General features: G+C 47.2%; 1 protein-coding gene across 7 annotated transcripts in view; it reads left to right on the top strand.

Annotated features, from left to right (window-relative positions):
- The window catches only part of MYLK (myosin light chain kinase), a 270,323-nt gene that overhangs the window by 80,141 nt on the left and 173,566 nt on the right, over positions 1 to 16,616 (top strand). For 5 of the 7 annotated variants that reach the window (XM_029214527.1, XM_029214523.1, XM_029214528.1 and 2 more), the window contains one exon: positions 11,422 to 11,589. In XM_029214527.1, the coding sequence (XP_029070360.1) occupies positions 11,503 to 11,589 (87 nt within the window). In that variant the 5' untranslated portion in view covers positions 11,422 to 11,502. Of the gene's footprint in view, positions 1 to 3,235; positions 3,411 to 11,421; positions 11,590 to 16,616 lie in introns of those variants that run through there. The other 2 variants (XM_029214524.1, XM_029214530.1) reach the window with 2 other exon arrangements.

Raw genomic sequence — 16,616 nt, 5'->3', positions numbered from 1 at the left:
GTCTGTTCCCTGCTGAGGGGCATCCTGTTGATGGAAGCCACAAGCACCGTTCCTGCTCCCCGAGTGGATTTCCTGGGCTCCCACGGAACGAGGTGGGGCTGCTCCTGCCTGAGTCCTCACTGTGCTCATCTCACGGGCACATCGGCGTGGCTTAGCAGGATGGAGAGGGAGGCAAGGTATTTGAGAAGGGGATGGTTGAATAAGCACGCCTGTGACCCCAAACTTACTTCTGCAGGGATGATACTGCTAATGAGCTGAGTGAACTTTAGGATGTTGCTAAGACTGTGATAGGAATGTGCATGCTGTTATTAATTATAATCAGGGTTTCTGGCTCTGATTTCTTTTTGCATGTGACTTTTACTGCAGAAAGCTTCTCTCATCTGGTCTCATTAAATCTCAAATTAAGCAAGAATCCCAACAGTAAGAGAGCAGCTCCAGGAGAGCAGGCCTCACTCGTTCACACTGTGTGTTCATTTGGCTGTGTTTTTTTGGGTTTGATCCCCTTTTAAGAAAATTTAAAAATAACTTTCTGCCAAAGATGTGGGCACTCAGGGTAGAGCTGCTGAGTGGACACCCTCCTCCTGCCCGTGGTCTGCTCCTCTGATGACGTGGCCGGGCTGAAGCGGGTAGGTCACCTGCCTGTAGAAGCCCAGCCTTCCTTTCTTTAAAAAATGTATGTATGTATGTACGTATGTATTTATTTATTTATGGCTGCGTTGGGTCTTTGTTGCTGCGCACGGGCTTTCTCTAGTTGCGGTGAGCAGGGGCTACTCTTCGTTGCGGCGCATGGGCTTCTCATGGCAGTGGCTTCTCTTGTTGCAGAGCACGGGCTCTAGGCGCACGGGGTTCAGTAGTTGTGACACGCAGGCTGCTCGACCCCATGTCCCCTGCAATGGCAGGCGAATTCATAACCACTGCACCACCAGGGAAGTCCGCCCAACCTTCCTTTAATGTGTCTTTCAAGAGGAAAGGCCCAGGACGCCATGGGGAATGAAGGGCTGCCTGTGGGCTCAGGGAAGAACTCACCTGGGGGGGGGGGTAGGAAGGAGTGGGCTGGCTTTACCTGATATCCCTTAGGAACCTGGAAACCTGGGCCCAAGTCTCTCAAGGATGCCAGCAGGAAACCCAGAGAGTGTACCCAGGGCCGGGTATGATTGCGCTGACTTCACACCCAGGCAGCCTGAGAAGCAAAGAGGGGAAAGGATTCACAAGTTACGTGCCAGCTCTAGAGCCAGGACTGGTACCCATGTGTCTGGAACCAAATGCCTACAGGCCCCAGAGAGGTAGACTGTTTATTGTTGTGACCTGTTCGTCCACTCCTTTCCCTACATCCTCTCCCTAATGTTCACATGTTTGCTCCACAACAAAATTAAGTGATACCATAGTTTGGAAGTGCTTTTTTATGCTTTTTTAGCCCAACTTTCAGTTTATTCATATATTCCACAAGGATTTGTCGAGAACTTACTGTGTGCTCATCCGTATTCTAGGCATTAGGGATACAGTAGTGAGCGAACCACCCAGGACCCGTGACCTAGTGGAGTGGCTTATGTTCCAGTGGGGGAGACAGATGTTAATCAAATAACCACATGACTGCATGGTGGCCAACTATGATGTATGTGATAGACACACCTTCCATGATTTTGTCCGAATTACTGTCCTTAGTTCTGTCCAATTCAAAATGACTTTCCAGTCTCTGGTGGCTCCCCAGAGACCTCTGTCTAGGAGACCTAGATCTGGAGTCACCTCTGTTACTCAGGGTGAGTAGCATTGTTTTTTTGGATTCATTTCTTCCTTTATTATCCATAAAATATTCAAATATCTACCATGTGCAAGGTCTTCCAGAGTCTGTGGTGCATATCCAGTCTTGACCAAGAACTCAGTTGCCTTAAAGGTGTACCCTTCATCAGTGTCTGTCTTCACATCTCTCCGGTCCACATATGTTCAACCATTCCCCTTGGAAACACAGATGGAATCAAATTAGGTATTGATTCACCCTCTCTCCCACCTGCCCCTCAAAGCCTCACACCACTCCTCCTATAAAACCACTATTCCCCTTCCACTTGTGTGCTTTACAGAGGACAGAAGAACAGATGGTGATGGGGAGAGCAGGAGATAGGGTAGAGCAGTGGTTCTCAAAGTGGGCCCTGGGGACCCTGGGACTCTTTCATGGGCCCAGGAGGTCTAAATAATTTTTGTAATAAGATGTCATTGCTTTTTTCACTCTCCTTTTCTCTCAGACGGAGTTTTCCAGCAGGTACGCACACCGTGATGCCACAACCAACCGGATGCAGAAGCACATATGAAAATCTGGCTGTCTTCTATTAAGCCAGACATTAAAGAAATTTGCAAAAACAAACAACTCTTCTTACTAAACTTTGTTTTTGGTTTTGTTTCAGAAAATGTATTTTTCTTTTAAAAGTGTTACTTATGTTAACCTAATGGGCTTATTATTGATGTTTTAAATGAACTACTATTTCTTAGTTTTAATACAGTAAAAATTTAATTTAATACAGTAAAATATTGATAGCAGCAATTCACACATAAAAGCTCTTTGGGATCTTCAATAATTTTAGGAGTATGAAGGGACCCTGAGACCAAAATGTTTGAGAACTGCTGAGCTAGTGGCTAAGGGGCCAGCTAGGTGTTAGGAGAAGGCCAGTTACTCAAGAATCAGACATGAGCCAGTAGAAAAGCTTAAATCCACATCATTTCTGATTTGGACATCTGCAGTCTGTCCCAAGGTGTGAGTTGCATAGAATGAGAGATTCCTTTGGAACTATGGAAATACCTTCTGTCCCCTGGAGGAGAAGGACTGGACTGGGCATCACCTTGCTACCATGTTTTGGAAGTATGCGCCAGGGACCACTCCTGAAGCTCTCCAGGGGTCAGGACCCACGCTGCTAGGTCCTGTTCTCAACACCGTGAACACAGTCTGTGGAGCATGGTTCAAATCTCAGCCCAGATTCCTTAAGACAGGAGCACAGGAGTCCCCCATCCATCTGCTCTCTGAGCTTGCTCCCACTCCGGGGATCATAAACAGGGCTTCTTCAGCTCAAGGAGGAGGGAGCTGGGTCTCAGGAGGCAAGGGTCCCACGAGCCCTGGGTGGTAATCCCAGGCCACATGTGCCTAGGGATGGGTAGTGTTCCAGGCCAGATGTGGAGTTGGGGGTGTGCCCAGCCCCTCCAAGGACTCAGCTCTCAGCTTGACAGTGTCTTCCCTTTGCTCCACACTCAGATTGGAACCTGCAGCTCTGAACAAGTAAAAACCTGTGAGCTTCCATCCCTGGTTTCCCCGGGACTCCACTCAGAGCCTCTGCAGCTGGCAGCCAGGGGTTTCAAAGGTCACCCCAGCCGGGAGGATTGGAACTACCCATCCCTCTGACCGGGTGAAGTTGGCTGCTCCGTGCAAGGCAAGTTGCAACATCTGTGAGCAGTCAGACAAACGCCCCCTTAACTTTTCAGTCTGGCACTGGGCTCTGCTACATCTCTGGCTCTCCTTCACTGTCTTCCTTCTCGGACAGACCTTGGACAGGCGTCTCTGCAGTACAGTGGTAAAGCGTGGCCGTCCACGCGTCCCAATTCATGGGAGAGCTGCCCGGGGAAGAGGTCACGGTAAGGCGTGTCCGTTCTCTGGTGTGTGACCCTGCCGCACTGCCTGCTCCGGTGGGTCACAGCAAGTCAGCGGGCACAGCCCACAGCCAAGGAGCAGCTCGTTCCAGGATTAGGAGAGATTAGGGAGTTTGTCAGGATTTGAATGCTCTGAAGAGAGGGGATTAAGGTGGGGAGAGGAAGCTGTCATTGCCTGGGGCATTTGCACCTCGGTGGGTTGCTGTGTTTGTTGTGTGCCTGTGGCTCCGGGGGTTCATGGCTGTCGGCCAGGCTTCCAGTGCAGAGCCCACTGGGAGCCCTTCCCTGTAGGGAAGGTATGGTATCTCCAGGATGCCTTGCTGCCAGATCAGGTGCTTAAGGACTACGATCATTTAAAATGTATGCACTTTGGGTAGGGAAGGGGGCAGCTGGTTGCTCTAAACTTGTTCTGCTGTGTAACTTGATTCTTGATTTTAAACTTTTCTCTGAGGCTTTTTGCCTCAGTCTTTTTGCCCTCTCTCTTGGCCATAGTTGAAAGTGTTCCTTTCTGGGTTCAGGAGACAATTGAAAGTGCTTCTGATCGAATTAAAGTCAAATTAATTTAGTGCTGCTTTGAAGGATTAATAAATTCTGCTACTTGTGAAAACCTTATTTGGAGGTGAGCTTTGGCCCAAGCATTGTGTGTATATGGCGGCGTGTGGCTTCCAGCCCTCAGACCACTGCTCTTCTGATCCCCTCCTCCGTCTTTTTTTCTCTTCTTACTTCTGTCTCTTCTTCTTTTTTTCTTTTTACATCTTTATTGGAGTATAATTGCTTTACAGTGGTGTGTTAGTTTCTGCTTTATAACAAAGTGAATCAATTATACATATACATATGTCCCCATATCTCTTCCCACTTGCATCTCCCTCCCTCCCACCCTCCCTATCCCACCCCTCTAGGTGGTCACAAAGCACCAAGCTGATCTCCCTGTGCTATGCGGCTGCTTCCCACTAGCTATCTATTTTACGTTTGGGAGTGTATATATGTCTATGCCACTCTCTCACTTTGTCCCAGCTTACCCTTCCCCCTCCCCGTGTCCTCAAGTCCATTCTCTAGTAGATCTGTGTCTTTATTCCTGTCCTGCCCCTAGGTTCTTCATGACCATTTTTTTTTTTTAGATTCCATATATACGTGTTAGCATACGGTATTTGTTTTTCTCTTTCTGACTTACCTCACTGTGTATGACAGACTCTAGGTCCATCTACCTCACTACAAAGAACTCAATTTCGGTTCTTTTTCAGGCTGAGTAATATTCCATTGTATATATGTGCCACATCTTCTTTATTCATTCATCTGTCAATGGACACTTGGGTTGTTTCCATGTCCTGGCTATTGTAAATAGAGCTGCAATGAACATTGTGGTACATGACTGTTTTTGAATTATGGCTTTCTCAGGGTATATGCCCAGTAGTGGGATTGCTGGGTCATATGGTAGTTCTATCTGTAGTTTTTTAAGGAACCTGCATACTGTTCTCCATAGTGGCTGTACTAATTCACATTCCCACCAGCAGTCAGGAGTGTTCCCTTTTCTCCACACCCTATCCGGCATTAATTGTTTCTAGATTTTTTGATGATGACCATTCTGACCGGTGGGAGATGATATCTCATTGTAGTTTTGGTGTGCATTTCTCTAATGATTAATGATGTTGAGCATTCTTTCATGTGTTTGTTGGCAATCTGTATATCTTCTTTGGAGAAATGTCAATTTAGGTCTTCTGCCCATTTTTGGATTGGGTTGTTTGTTTTATTGTTATTGAGCTGCATGAGCTGCTTATAAATTTTAGAGATTAATCCTTTGTCAGTTGCTTCATTTGCAAATATTTTCTCTCATTCTGAGGGTTGTCTTTTTGTCTTGTTTATGGTTTCCTTTCCTGGGCCAAAGCTTTGAAGTTTCATTAGGTCCCATTTGTTTATTTTTGTTTTTATTTCCATTTCTGTAGGAGGTGGGTCAAAAAGGATCTTGCTGTGATTTATGTCATAGAGTGTTCTGCCTATGTTTTCCTCTAAGAGTTTGATAGTTTCTGGCCTTACATTTAGGTCTTTAATCCATTTTGAGCTTATTTTTGTATATGGTGTTAGGGAGTGTTCTAATCTCATACTTTTACATGTACCAGTCCAGTTTTCCCAGCACCACTTATTGAAGAGGCTGTCCTTTCTCTACTGTACATTCTTGCCTCCTTTATCAAAGATAACGTGACCATATGTGTGTGGGTTTATCTCTGGGCTTTCTATCCTGTTCCATTGAGCTATATTTCTGTTTTTGTGCCAGTACCATACTGTCTTGATTACTGTAGCTTTGTAGTATAGTCTGAAGTCAGGGAGCCTGATTTCTCCAGCTCTGTTTTTCGTTCTCAAGATTGCTTTGGCTATTCGGGGTCTTTTGTGTTTCCATACAAATTGTGAAATTTTTTGTTCTAGTTCTGTGAAAAATGCTAGTGGTAGTTTGATAGGGATTGCATTGAATCTGTAGATTGCTTTGGGTAGTAGAGTCATTTTCACAATGTTGATTCTTCCAATCCAACAACATGGTATATCTCTGCATCTATTTGTATCATCTTTAATTTCTTTCATCAGTGTCTTATAATTTTCTGCATACAGGTCTTTTGTCTCCTTAGGTAGGTTTATTCCTAGATATTTCATTCTTTTTGTTGCAGTGGTAGAGCAGGATACAAAATTAATGCACAGAAATCTCTGGCATTCCTATACACTAATGATGAAAAATCTGAAAGTGAAATTAAGAAAACACTCCCATTTACCTTCTGTCTCTTATTGATCTGCATTTAACTGGTGCTGAACAAAACCCCCTGGGTAGGTGTATTTGACTCCAGCCACTGAGTACTGCTCTGCCGATAGAGAAATTATTGCAGAAGCCACCCAGGGCCTCTGGTGCTCTCGACTGGAATGTGGTCCACAGGCTGGATGAGGGGTTAGAAGGGAACAAGGATGGTTTGGTGTGATTTATAATTATTATAATAATTATTATTGGTAGAGCATTCCAGATATGCCAGTAACCATTAATTGGCAGTGTGGACGGAATATGTTTATGTGGCTGATGGCAGTGGGCTGGGTGATGGGCCGAGCAGAGCTGTTTGGTGTGCCTGGCCAGCCTGGGATTGGGCTATGGTTCTGCCTGTGTGGTGGTTAATAACTGCCCTACCCACCCTCCCCCACCCCTCACAGGGCACTTGCTGTATTGACTTGCGTGTTCTGTTTCTGACCTGAAGCCAGACCTTCCCTTCTGCCCAGGGATGGAAGACTTCTGTCTTCTGTGTGTATGGGGCCGAGCATGTTCCTTTTGATGATAGCATCCAGGGCCTTCGGGAGACCTCAGAAGGTCAAGATCAAGAGGATTTATAGAGAGGATTCTGAGCCCGATGTCACCACTCTTAGTTTCCAGCTCCCCCGAAAGCAGAGTGGAAGCGTCTTGTGTCTTTGAAAGCCAGAAGTGAGAGCAGAAGGGGGTGTTACATTCCCCCGCCCCCCTTCCTTTGTGCAACTCCCAAGCCTCTGCCTATCGCATCTCCCATTACTGGGGAAGGCGGGAAATGCCTAGTCTGGGTCCGGGGGCCCTCCAGGAAGCCCACAGGATATGGCTACGATCAGAATTCAGTTTGGTTTCAACTTCTTAGCTATGTGACCTTGGACAAATGTAGTTGGTTTTCTGAGCCCTGGTGTCCTCGTTTGTGAAAGGAACATAATCAGAACTGCCTTGCAGGACCAGGAGATTGAGTGAGATTAGGGCTGAGCACGATGTCGGGTGCATGCACCCTGCCCGTTCCATGCTAGGACACACAGGACAGTGCTGCGGAGGCTGTCAAGGGGCCCCAGGCCCTCCTACCCACCTTCTCATGGTCTGCCATATGCTTCCCACTGCTGTTATACAATAATCCCACTCAGATACCCTTGCCCTGAGGATAATCAGGCTGGCCTGGGCTTTCCGTCCTTGGTGAAAAGGGTCTGTCCTGCAGGGTTGGGGAACTTGCTTTCCCTTTGGGAGCTGGATGATGACCATGTTGACAGCTACCAATTATTGAGTGCCTTTTATGCTGTACTAAGTGTTTTATATATACTGTCATTCAGATCCTCCCCTCATCTTTGTGAGATTGATATTATCATTCTCATTTTATAGAAAAGGAAACCGAGGCCAGGAGAGTTGCAGTACGTTGCCCAGCTAATAGCTGGAAAGTAGCAGTGCCCTGGACTTGCAGCTGGCGACGACCCTCATGACACCTGCCCTCACTCCACCCCAGCCCTGGCGCTGGTAGCCCAGAGTGCATTTGTCACCTCACTTCAGTGGCAGTGGAGGAGGGCAGAGGGAACAGTGTCCCCTCTGGGGTATGGTCCTGGGAGGCTCTGCAGGATATAAGAACCCCATGTTATCACACTCACCACACACACACATGTAATTGTTCACTGCTGTATCCCTAGCCCCTAGCTTGCAACATGGTGGATGTTCAATAAATTTATTTATTTTATTTATGTATTTTTTTTGTGGTACACGGGCCTCTGACACGCTGGACACACAGGTTCAGCGACCATGGCTCACGGGCACAGCCGCTCCACGACATGTGGGATCTTCCCGGACCGGGGCATGAACCCGTGTCCCCTGCATCGGCAGGCGGACTCTCAACCACTGCGCCACCAGGGAAGCCCCAATAAATATATTTTAATTGAGTGAATGACTATATCCTGATTCTTGCCATTAAAATTATATCCTGATTACCTTGAAATGGTTCTGCAAACACATACACAAACAATGATATAAATATGGCAAAATGTTAACTGTTAAATCTAGGTGATAGGTATTTGAGGTACTCATTTTATCATTCTTTCTACTTTTCTGTTTGAAATTTTCCATAATGAAACTTATTTTTAGTTTAAAATTTCTATATCATTAAATTCCTATTATTATTTTCCTTGTAAATATACACTCATATAACTGCCTGATATTCTACTGTATTTAACCAATTCTCACTGTTGGATATTTAACTGGTTTTTTTTTTTCTATTTCTATTTAACTGGATTATTTTTCTGTTTATTTTCTTGTAAGTAATGTGATTAGCATTCTCATATATAAATTTGGGGCTGTATCTCTGATTCTTTCCCAATAATACATTTCTAAATGTAGGATTACTGGGGAAAGTGATGGACATTTTTCAGAATCCTTTTGACAAATTGCTTTCTAGAAATATTGCTTCAGTTTATACTCCTCAGAAGGGTATGAGTACCCAGAGTCTCACCGGTATTGTATGTTATCGTTCTTTTTAAATGTCATTTGGTTAGTTTTTTAAAATAATAACTTGTCCTTAATTTGCACTCTTGGGTTCTGATTGAGGCTAGGCAGCTTCCATTTGTGTTGTGGTCATTTGTCTATCTTCTGTGAACCGTCCAAGTGATAGCTCTACCCATTATCTGTCAGGCTGTTTTCTTATATATAAAATATCCTAGTCCTTCATTCTTGTTGCAAACATTTTATCCCAGATCATCAAATGACTTTTAATGTTGTCGTTGGTGTGCTGTGTCATACGGAAGATCTCAGTGTTATGTGTGTGTGGTAGCAGCTGTCAGCTTTCTCGCTTATGACCCCAACCTCAGACCCCCTTCCCACCACCCAACTCTGACTGCTAATAGGAAGCAAGAGGGTCCAGTGGGGGACTTCCCTGGTGGCGTAGTGATTAAGAATCCGCCTGCCAATGCAGGGGACACGGGTTTGAGCCTTGGTCCGGGAAGATCCCACATGCCGAGGGGCAACTAAGCCCGTGCACGACAAGTACTGAGCCCACGTGCCACAACTACTGAAGCCCATGTACCTAGAGCCTGTGCTCTGCAACAAGAGCTGCAGTGAGAAGCCCGCGCACTGCAACAAAGAGTAGCCCCTGCTCGCTGCAACTAGAGAAAGCCCGCATGCAGCAACAAAGACCCAGCGCAGCCAAAAATAAATAAATTAATTAATTAAAAAAAAAGAAAAGAGGGTCCAGTGGTTAAGAATAGGAGCTTTGGTGCCAGACACCTGGGATCAAATGCCAGTTCTGCCCCCTACTAAATACTCTGACCCTGGGCAAATGACTTAATCTCAGTGAGCCTCGGTTTCTAATCCATAAAATGGGGATGATGAGATCATCTGTCTCACAGTGTTGATGTAAGGAGCAATTGAGCTATTATTTGTAAAGTGTTTAGAGTAGTTCCTGGTATATAGTAAGTGCTACATAAATTTGATTTTTATTGTTACTTACTACAGTGAACCTGTGAGTCTTATCATTTGGAAAGGATTTTGTTTGCAAAGCTAATACCTCATCAGTGAAAGAGAAAGCTGGCTTTGTCAAGCAGGGGATGTGTCCTGTTACAAACAAACCTAGGTCTTTGTTACTTTAACCTGTAACCTCCATTTTAGTTTTGTTAGATGTTATTAAATTTAAACAAACTAATTACATGCCCAGATTATCACTGTTCATTTCTGTCAGCTCACCCCACTTGGCATGGAACATAGGCTTGTGACTGACGATCCCAAGAAAATGAACAGAAAAATAAAAACTGGAAATACTCTTCCTCTTCAGTTTAGCAGACGTTTGTTGCAGGGCTGTGATAGGCCAGGTACCGTGGATTCCATGCTGAGTAAGATGTGGTCCCCAACCTGGAACCATCCCAGCCTGGTGAGGCTCCTACCTGGACTTGAAATCTGGAGCAGGGATACTTGGGACATATTCCAGGGGGTGGCAACGGGTGTCCAGTGACCTTGGCTAGGTTCTGACAACCTGGCTTCTCTCGATTGCTGCCTGTTTTCCCAGCCTGGTTCTCCAGCCTTTCCTGTGGACTTTGATAGCTTCCCTACTCCCTGTCTTTCCAACAGATCCCTTCTCCATTTATGAGAGCCAGAGTCCATTTCTGTAATTTGCAACCAGGAACTGATTCATACCTGTTACTAATTCCACTTCTAGAATTAATCCTAAGGAAATCCCTTCGTTCCAATCAACCTGCCAGCCCCCATAGACATCTTGTCTAGTCCCAACGGGGCCCTGGACCAGGAGTCAGGAGCCTGAGGTTTACTTGCCAGTGATGCCATCATTTTGCTTTGTCTCTTTGAGTGAGTGACTTACCTTCTCTGGGCCTCAGTTATAAATGGAGGAGTGAGCCTGGATAACCTTAAAATGCTCCCTTCTCTGACGTTCTATGGCTTTTGAAGCTTTTTCACACTCTGGTCCCCAGAAGTGGCTAGGGTCCTCCCTAGCCTTGCTTCCTTCCCTGCTTTCAACCCCGCACTCTCACCTCACCTCACCTCACCTCACCCGGGATCCTTGCCGTATTAACCCTAAATTCTTTTCTTTCTTGGACAGTGGATCCCATTTTTCTTTAGCCCAAGAGCCCTCACAGTTCAGGCAAAAGCAGCTTTTACTTTCATCTTGAGTGCCTAACGCAGATATAGATTCTGAAGGTTGAGTGACTTAAGTATGACTTCAGATATCCATTGTAAAATCGCCGAGAAACATCTGATTTCTCTGTTCCTGCTCTAGCTGCCCCCTTCCTGGAAGTTCTCCACGGGGTTTTGGGGAGACCAGGACGTGGCCCTGGGAGCTGGTGTCTGGGGCAGACTGGGCTTCACCCCTGCAGCTTTGCGTGTAGGGAACACAGGGACTCTCATTCCCAGAGAGGAGCTCCAGGCGGCCCCTGACCTAGTGGGGCTCCCTGTAAAGCCCACGACGCTGCGGCCCCAACCAGCACCCTGGGCACGTCGGCCGCCTGCAGGGAGGACGGGCTGTACTTTGTCTCATCTGACCTGATCTATCTTCCTGTTTGCAGGCCACGGGGGATGTGAAGCTGGCTGCCTCGACACACGTTTCCAAAACCTCCCTCACTGTGGATCCCTCGAGAGTCGGCTCCATGCCCCTCACCGAGGCCCCTGCTTTCATTTTGCCCCCTCGGAACCTCTGCATCAAAGAAGGGGCCACCGCCAAGTTTGAAGGGAGGGTAAGGAGTGAGGCTGGGTGGGCGGCTTGCAGGGGATGTGGAGCAGGGTGGTTGCTTCTGCTCCAGCCCTCTCATCGGCAGGCTGACCTGCCAGAAAGCCTGCTTTCCTTTTGGACTCACAAGTAAAGTGGATATACGCCCACTGGCCCTATTTCTTTTGTTTATGGTTGACTTTGGGCCGTGCTGGAGAATTTGGGGGTGGGGAGGGACGCCGATGTTTTGTTATTAATGCAAGTCGTGTTTTGGGTTCGTGCACCTGATTCTAGGAGAAGAAGAGGGGGGCTGGTGGCAGGAAGTCTCAAATCTGACAATTGAGAACTAACTCTCACTTTTCTCTCACTTCCTACATGGAAGGAGTGTTTGGTTAACTCACCCTCTCATGTAGCCACATGGTACACCCAGAGCAGTGGGGTGGGAGCTAGGACCACTTATCTCAGTTCTGTCACCTTTTGCTAATGGGTACTGGTCTCTTGCCCTTACTGGGCCTCCATTTCTTCCTCTGCAAGCAGGCAATGATAATTCCTCGTCCACCTTGTACTAGAAAGGAGAAGAGGAAGATGGGAAAAATAGCTGTAAGAATATCGAGGTTATGCCCCACTGGAGAGACTTTTAGTAAGCTGCTGGCTCAGGCCGCCAGGGAGTCAGATCATCAGCTTGATGCAGAGATGCACATGGAAGTCAGGGGTTTGCAAGTAATATTTGTCCTGGATTAAACATGGACGATCTCCCCCAGGAAATGCTTTAGCAGCTAGAAGGCTTTGATCCGAGCAGAAGACAGCTGAGGTGATGAGGTGATGAGGTTGTGCTATGAGTCTACAAGTTAAGAGCAGGGACCTGAAAGCTTGTGGAATGAAGGACTCAAGAGCATCACTCTTCCTGGATGACACTGGGCCTTGCCTCTGTTTAAGTGGCATGTTTGGCTGCGTGGTCCTCTGGAGTGTATTCAGGGGCTATGTGCTCTGCACAGGCCTGTGTAGTTAACTGTTTGCTGGTGGATCTGACGTTCCTCGTCATATGTTTTACTTGAAGAAGGGGAATGTTGGTGATGCTGCTGAGGGGTCTGTTTCTTCTCTCTGGGCTCTACCAGGATGAGGGCTTTTTTCTGTTGCCCTGACTGTGGTCCCTCCATCCCCACATCCCCACCGCTGGCAGGAAAGAAGCAACAGGAAGAGTCCCTGGGGATTTAGAAATGGGAGTGAAGTACTGATGTACACGACAACATGGATGAACACTGAAAACATGCTAAATGAAAGAAGCCAGACACAGCAGGCCACCTGTTGACTGCACGTATCTGAAATGTCCAGAACAGGCAAAAGTATAGTGACTAACAGTAGATGAGTGTGGTTGAGGGCTAGCGGGGAGGAGTGGGGAGTGACCGCTGAGCGGTGCGGCGTTCCTTTTGGGGATGATGACTGTTCTGAAATTAGGTAGCGGTGGTGGTTGCACAACTTCGTGAATATGTTATAAAACACTGGACTTACACTTAAAAAATTCAAAGTGAACTTGTGAAAAACGGCTTAGCAAAACTGATCCACACCCACCCTCCTGCCCTATTGCTTGTCAGAGATGAGCTCCTCCCTCAAATTCAGAGAGTAAGAGATGACTTAGCTTCTACAGATGAAGAGGCCTTGCTTCCTTTGCTGACTTTGGAGGTCATGAAGGAGCGGAACCTTTGGGCTGTTTGCCCTGGAACCTTTGTAGAATGAGCACTGGCCCAGGAGTCCACACACTGGAGATCTCTGTTGCTCAGTTTTCCTCTAGTTGGCAGGTCAGACCTTCTCTGGACCTCAGTTTCCTTATCTGAGAAGAAATAACTAGTTGTTTCTATATTTTCTGGCCTGCAGGGATGTGAAAAGAAAGCGAGTTGAAGAAGAAAATGGTCAAAGCAGTTCATAAAGTCAAGAAGTATAGCAATAACAGTATTTTTTTTAAGGAGGTGACGTTCATATACCTAAATTTAACTGTCTTAAACAGTTCAATGGCATTTCATGCATTCACAATGCTGACTGCAGTATTCTTAAAGTAGAGCATTCTGTATGTGAACATTTTATTTTACTTATATTGAGGAAATAGTTGACTTTGTATATTACACGTGGGCTATAGGTCAAAGGGAATGTGTTCCTTAGAGGTCAGCCTTCGGAGCTCTGTTACCACTCACCAGCTTCCTGGAATTAACCCAGAACAGCACCTTGAGAGCATGCTGGTGTATAGTGGACACAGAAGGAAGACAATTCCAGAGAGGTGTTAGGTGGAATGTCTAGCTCCATCTCAGAACTTGCAGAGAGAAACACAGAGGGAGGGGGCTGTCTTAGAAAGCGCTCGGTAAGCTAGCATGCTGTGAGTGTGTATTATCACTGAAGCAAAGGAACACCTTGCATCGGGGAAGGGCCATGTCAAGTGACTCCAGAATGAGGAATTTTTGGATACAGAGATGCAGATGAGCAGCGGGTGTTCCTGGCCTGGCCCCCTCAGAGAAGGGAAGGGTAGGGTGGTGGTGACCTGCGTGACACGAGCTTAGAGCAGGAGTTTCTAGTTTTAAAAGACCGAGCGCCAAACGGTCATCCCCTGATCACAGCCAGGGGTTCTCTGCCTCTAGGGCATGTTAACCTGCTCTGCTGTGGCCACTTGACCTGTCCTGCAGCTGACCCCTCTGTCCAGGCCCTGGGACACATCCTGTTCTAGAGGCTCATTCTGCACCAGCCAGTCCTGGTGTCAGTTTCACAGCGACCTCAGAACCTCAGCTCTCCAGTCACTGGGCTCTTGCAGAATCTCTTACAACTGAGCGACTTTTAAAATAAGCCTTCAAGCTACTTCTTAGGTCCAGGCTGGCACCCATCGCAGCCAGCAGGAACCCTTCTCTTCCTTGCAGCAGCCCTCAGGGCCTCTGTCTGCTTTCCTCTCCCCCCACGCCCCTCTAAAAAGTTGCCACTACCAGCTCAAGCCCTAAAGCCTGGGTGTGGAGGGTACTAGGATGTCCTAGCTTCTTCTGCAGAGGGCACGGGATCCTCCCATAACTGTAGAAACACAATGAACCCCACAGATGTGAGGAAGTTATAAAGGTTTGTTTCCTACTGCCTTCTGAAGCTGGCAATCAGAAATTGGTTCAACATTGTGTTTTCTGGTTTTATTCCTGAAAGAGGTAAAAACTGTTGCCCACCCCCCCTCTCTTTATCCTATTTTTAGGCCAAAGACTTAATGAACCCCTTCCTCCCCGCCTTCCTCTTTTCTAGTGAAAAGACTTGGTGACCCTAAGACAGGACCACAGGTGCCCCTTGTGGTTCTTGTCTTTTTCTGAGAAGCTCCAAACTGATGTTCAGCTCTGTGGGTCTCAGTCCGTCACATCCTTTAGGGTTTTTCCACTTTGTGGCAGATACTTTGGACCAACGTGTAACCCACGACCAACCCTCTTTGCCCTTCCCTTTTCCATTCTAGAGGTCATTGCGAAGTTTTCCTTTGCAGCTAAGAGTTGCTCAGTGACACATTTGGCCGAAGTCAGCTAGTGTATTCCTAGGAAAGCGTTTGCTTTTCTGATTAAAACAAAACAAGGGCTTCCCTGGTGGCGCAGTGGTTGAGAGTCCGCCTGCTGATGCAGGGGACATGGGTTCGTGCCCCGGTCCGGGAAGTTCTCACATGCCGCGGAGCGGCTGGGTCCGTGAGCCATGGCTGCTGAGCCTGCGTGTCCGGAGCCTGTGCTCCGCAACGGGAGAGGCCACAACAGTGAGAGGCCCGCGTACCGCAAAAAAAGAAACAAACTAAAAGTCACTGGTTCTCTCATATTCCACCCCTCCCCTGCTTCCTGCCTTGAATGCAGATTTGATGGCTGGTGCTCAGGCAACCATGTTAAAACCATGAGGGAACAAGCCAGAATACAAAGGATTGGTTGGGGTGGGCATAGGGGGTGGGGGGGGGTACAGCTGTGGAGGGAGCATAAAGACCAGCAGCTAAGAGACAGAAGTCCTAAGGCTTAGAGAGTTTCCTAGATAGGATCTTTGGCTGTGGTTATTCACACAGGAAGTTTTATAGAAAGTGTTCCTAACTGATAAACAACACCTAATGAGATGCATGTGGAGATATCATCTCTTTAAATGATGGGAATAACAGGGGAAAAGACATAACACAGAGAAGGACTAAAAAACCCTTTCAGACCTTTACCAAATCTACCAACAGTGAGGGGAGTGCTTGAGTTGAATGTGGCCGTGCAGTTAAAGCATTCTAGAGGAATTTGTTCCTCCCTGGCTGTGGCCATCTGGCTTGAACCAACAGGGTCTAGGGTCTATGAGAGAGAGTCAACCATATGGCGCTAAGTGGTGATTTAACGTCATTACAGAAAACTATTTGATCAGGTCTACTGATTAGGGCAAAGCTACCTACCCTGCCCCACCTTTTTTTTTTTTCCTCTGCCAGCTTAAGGAGATTATAGTTACCAGAACTCATACAACTCTGGATCTATGTCTCATCAGTACCACCTTTAGACCCAGGCAACCTGAGCCCACATTCTAGAAACCCCTGTTCCTTCATCTGGCTGCACCCTTGCCCAAGAGCAGGGGATCTCTCTGCTCAAGGGATATACCCAGTGGAGCCACACCATCTGCCATGTTCTGAGCACCCAGGACCCTGGAATTCTCTACCAAGGGGCCCTGAGCCCACTTCTAAGGCCTGGGTGGGCCTATTCCCATGAGAAGACTTACCTAGGCCTGAGTGAGATGGTCAAGGGGCAGCTGTTTGCTTGGGGGGATAAGAAGGTAGATGGAACTCAGATGTGGGGATCTGTTGTCCGCCCACGGGTATAGCAGGACCCTGATAGCATAGGATGGACTGTGCCACTGCCTCGTGAGTGTTGCCGGGCCCAGGGTGCTGGGGGCCTCCACGGACAGATAGCAGAGGCCCGCACATGTCAAGGGCTGACTGAAATGCCTCCAGCTGCTCTGTTGCCCCCGAGGGCGGCTGACGGGCTGCTTCCCCCAACATGGAGTCAAGTGTGAAAGGAGCGAGATGGTAGGAAAAATACTAAAATTACTGGAGATTTC

This window comes from Monodon monoceros, unplaced genomic scaffold (assembly GCF_005190385.1).
Source record: "Monodon monoceros isolate NGI ecotype Baffin Bay Population unplaced genomic scaffold, NGI_Narwhal_1 Super_Scaffold_11, whole genome shotgun sequence".
In the NCBI taxonomy this organism is placed as follows: domain Eukaryota; kingdom Metazoa; phylum Chordata; class Mammalia; order Artiodactyla; family Monodontidae; genus Monodon; species Monodon monoceros.
Note: the sequence above shows the minus strand (reverse complement) of the source record. Positions and strands in the feature narration are given on the sequence as shown.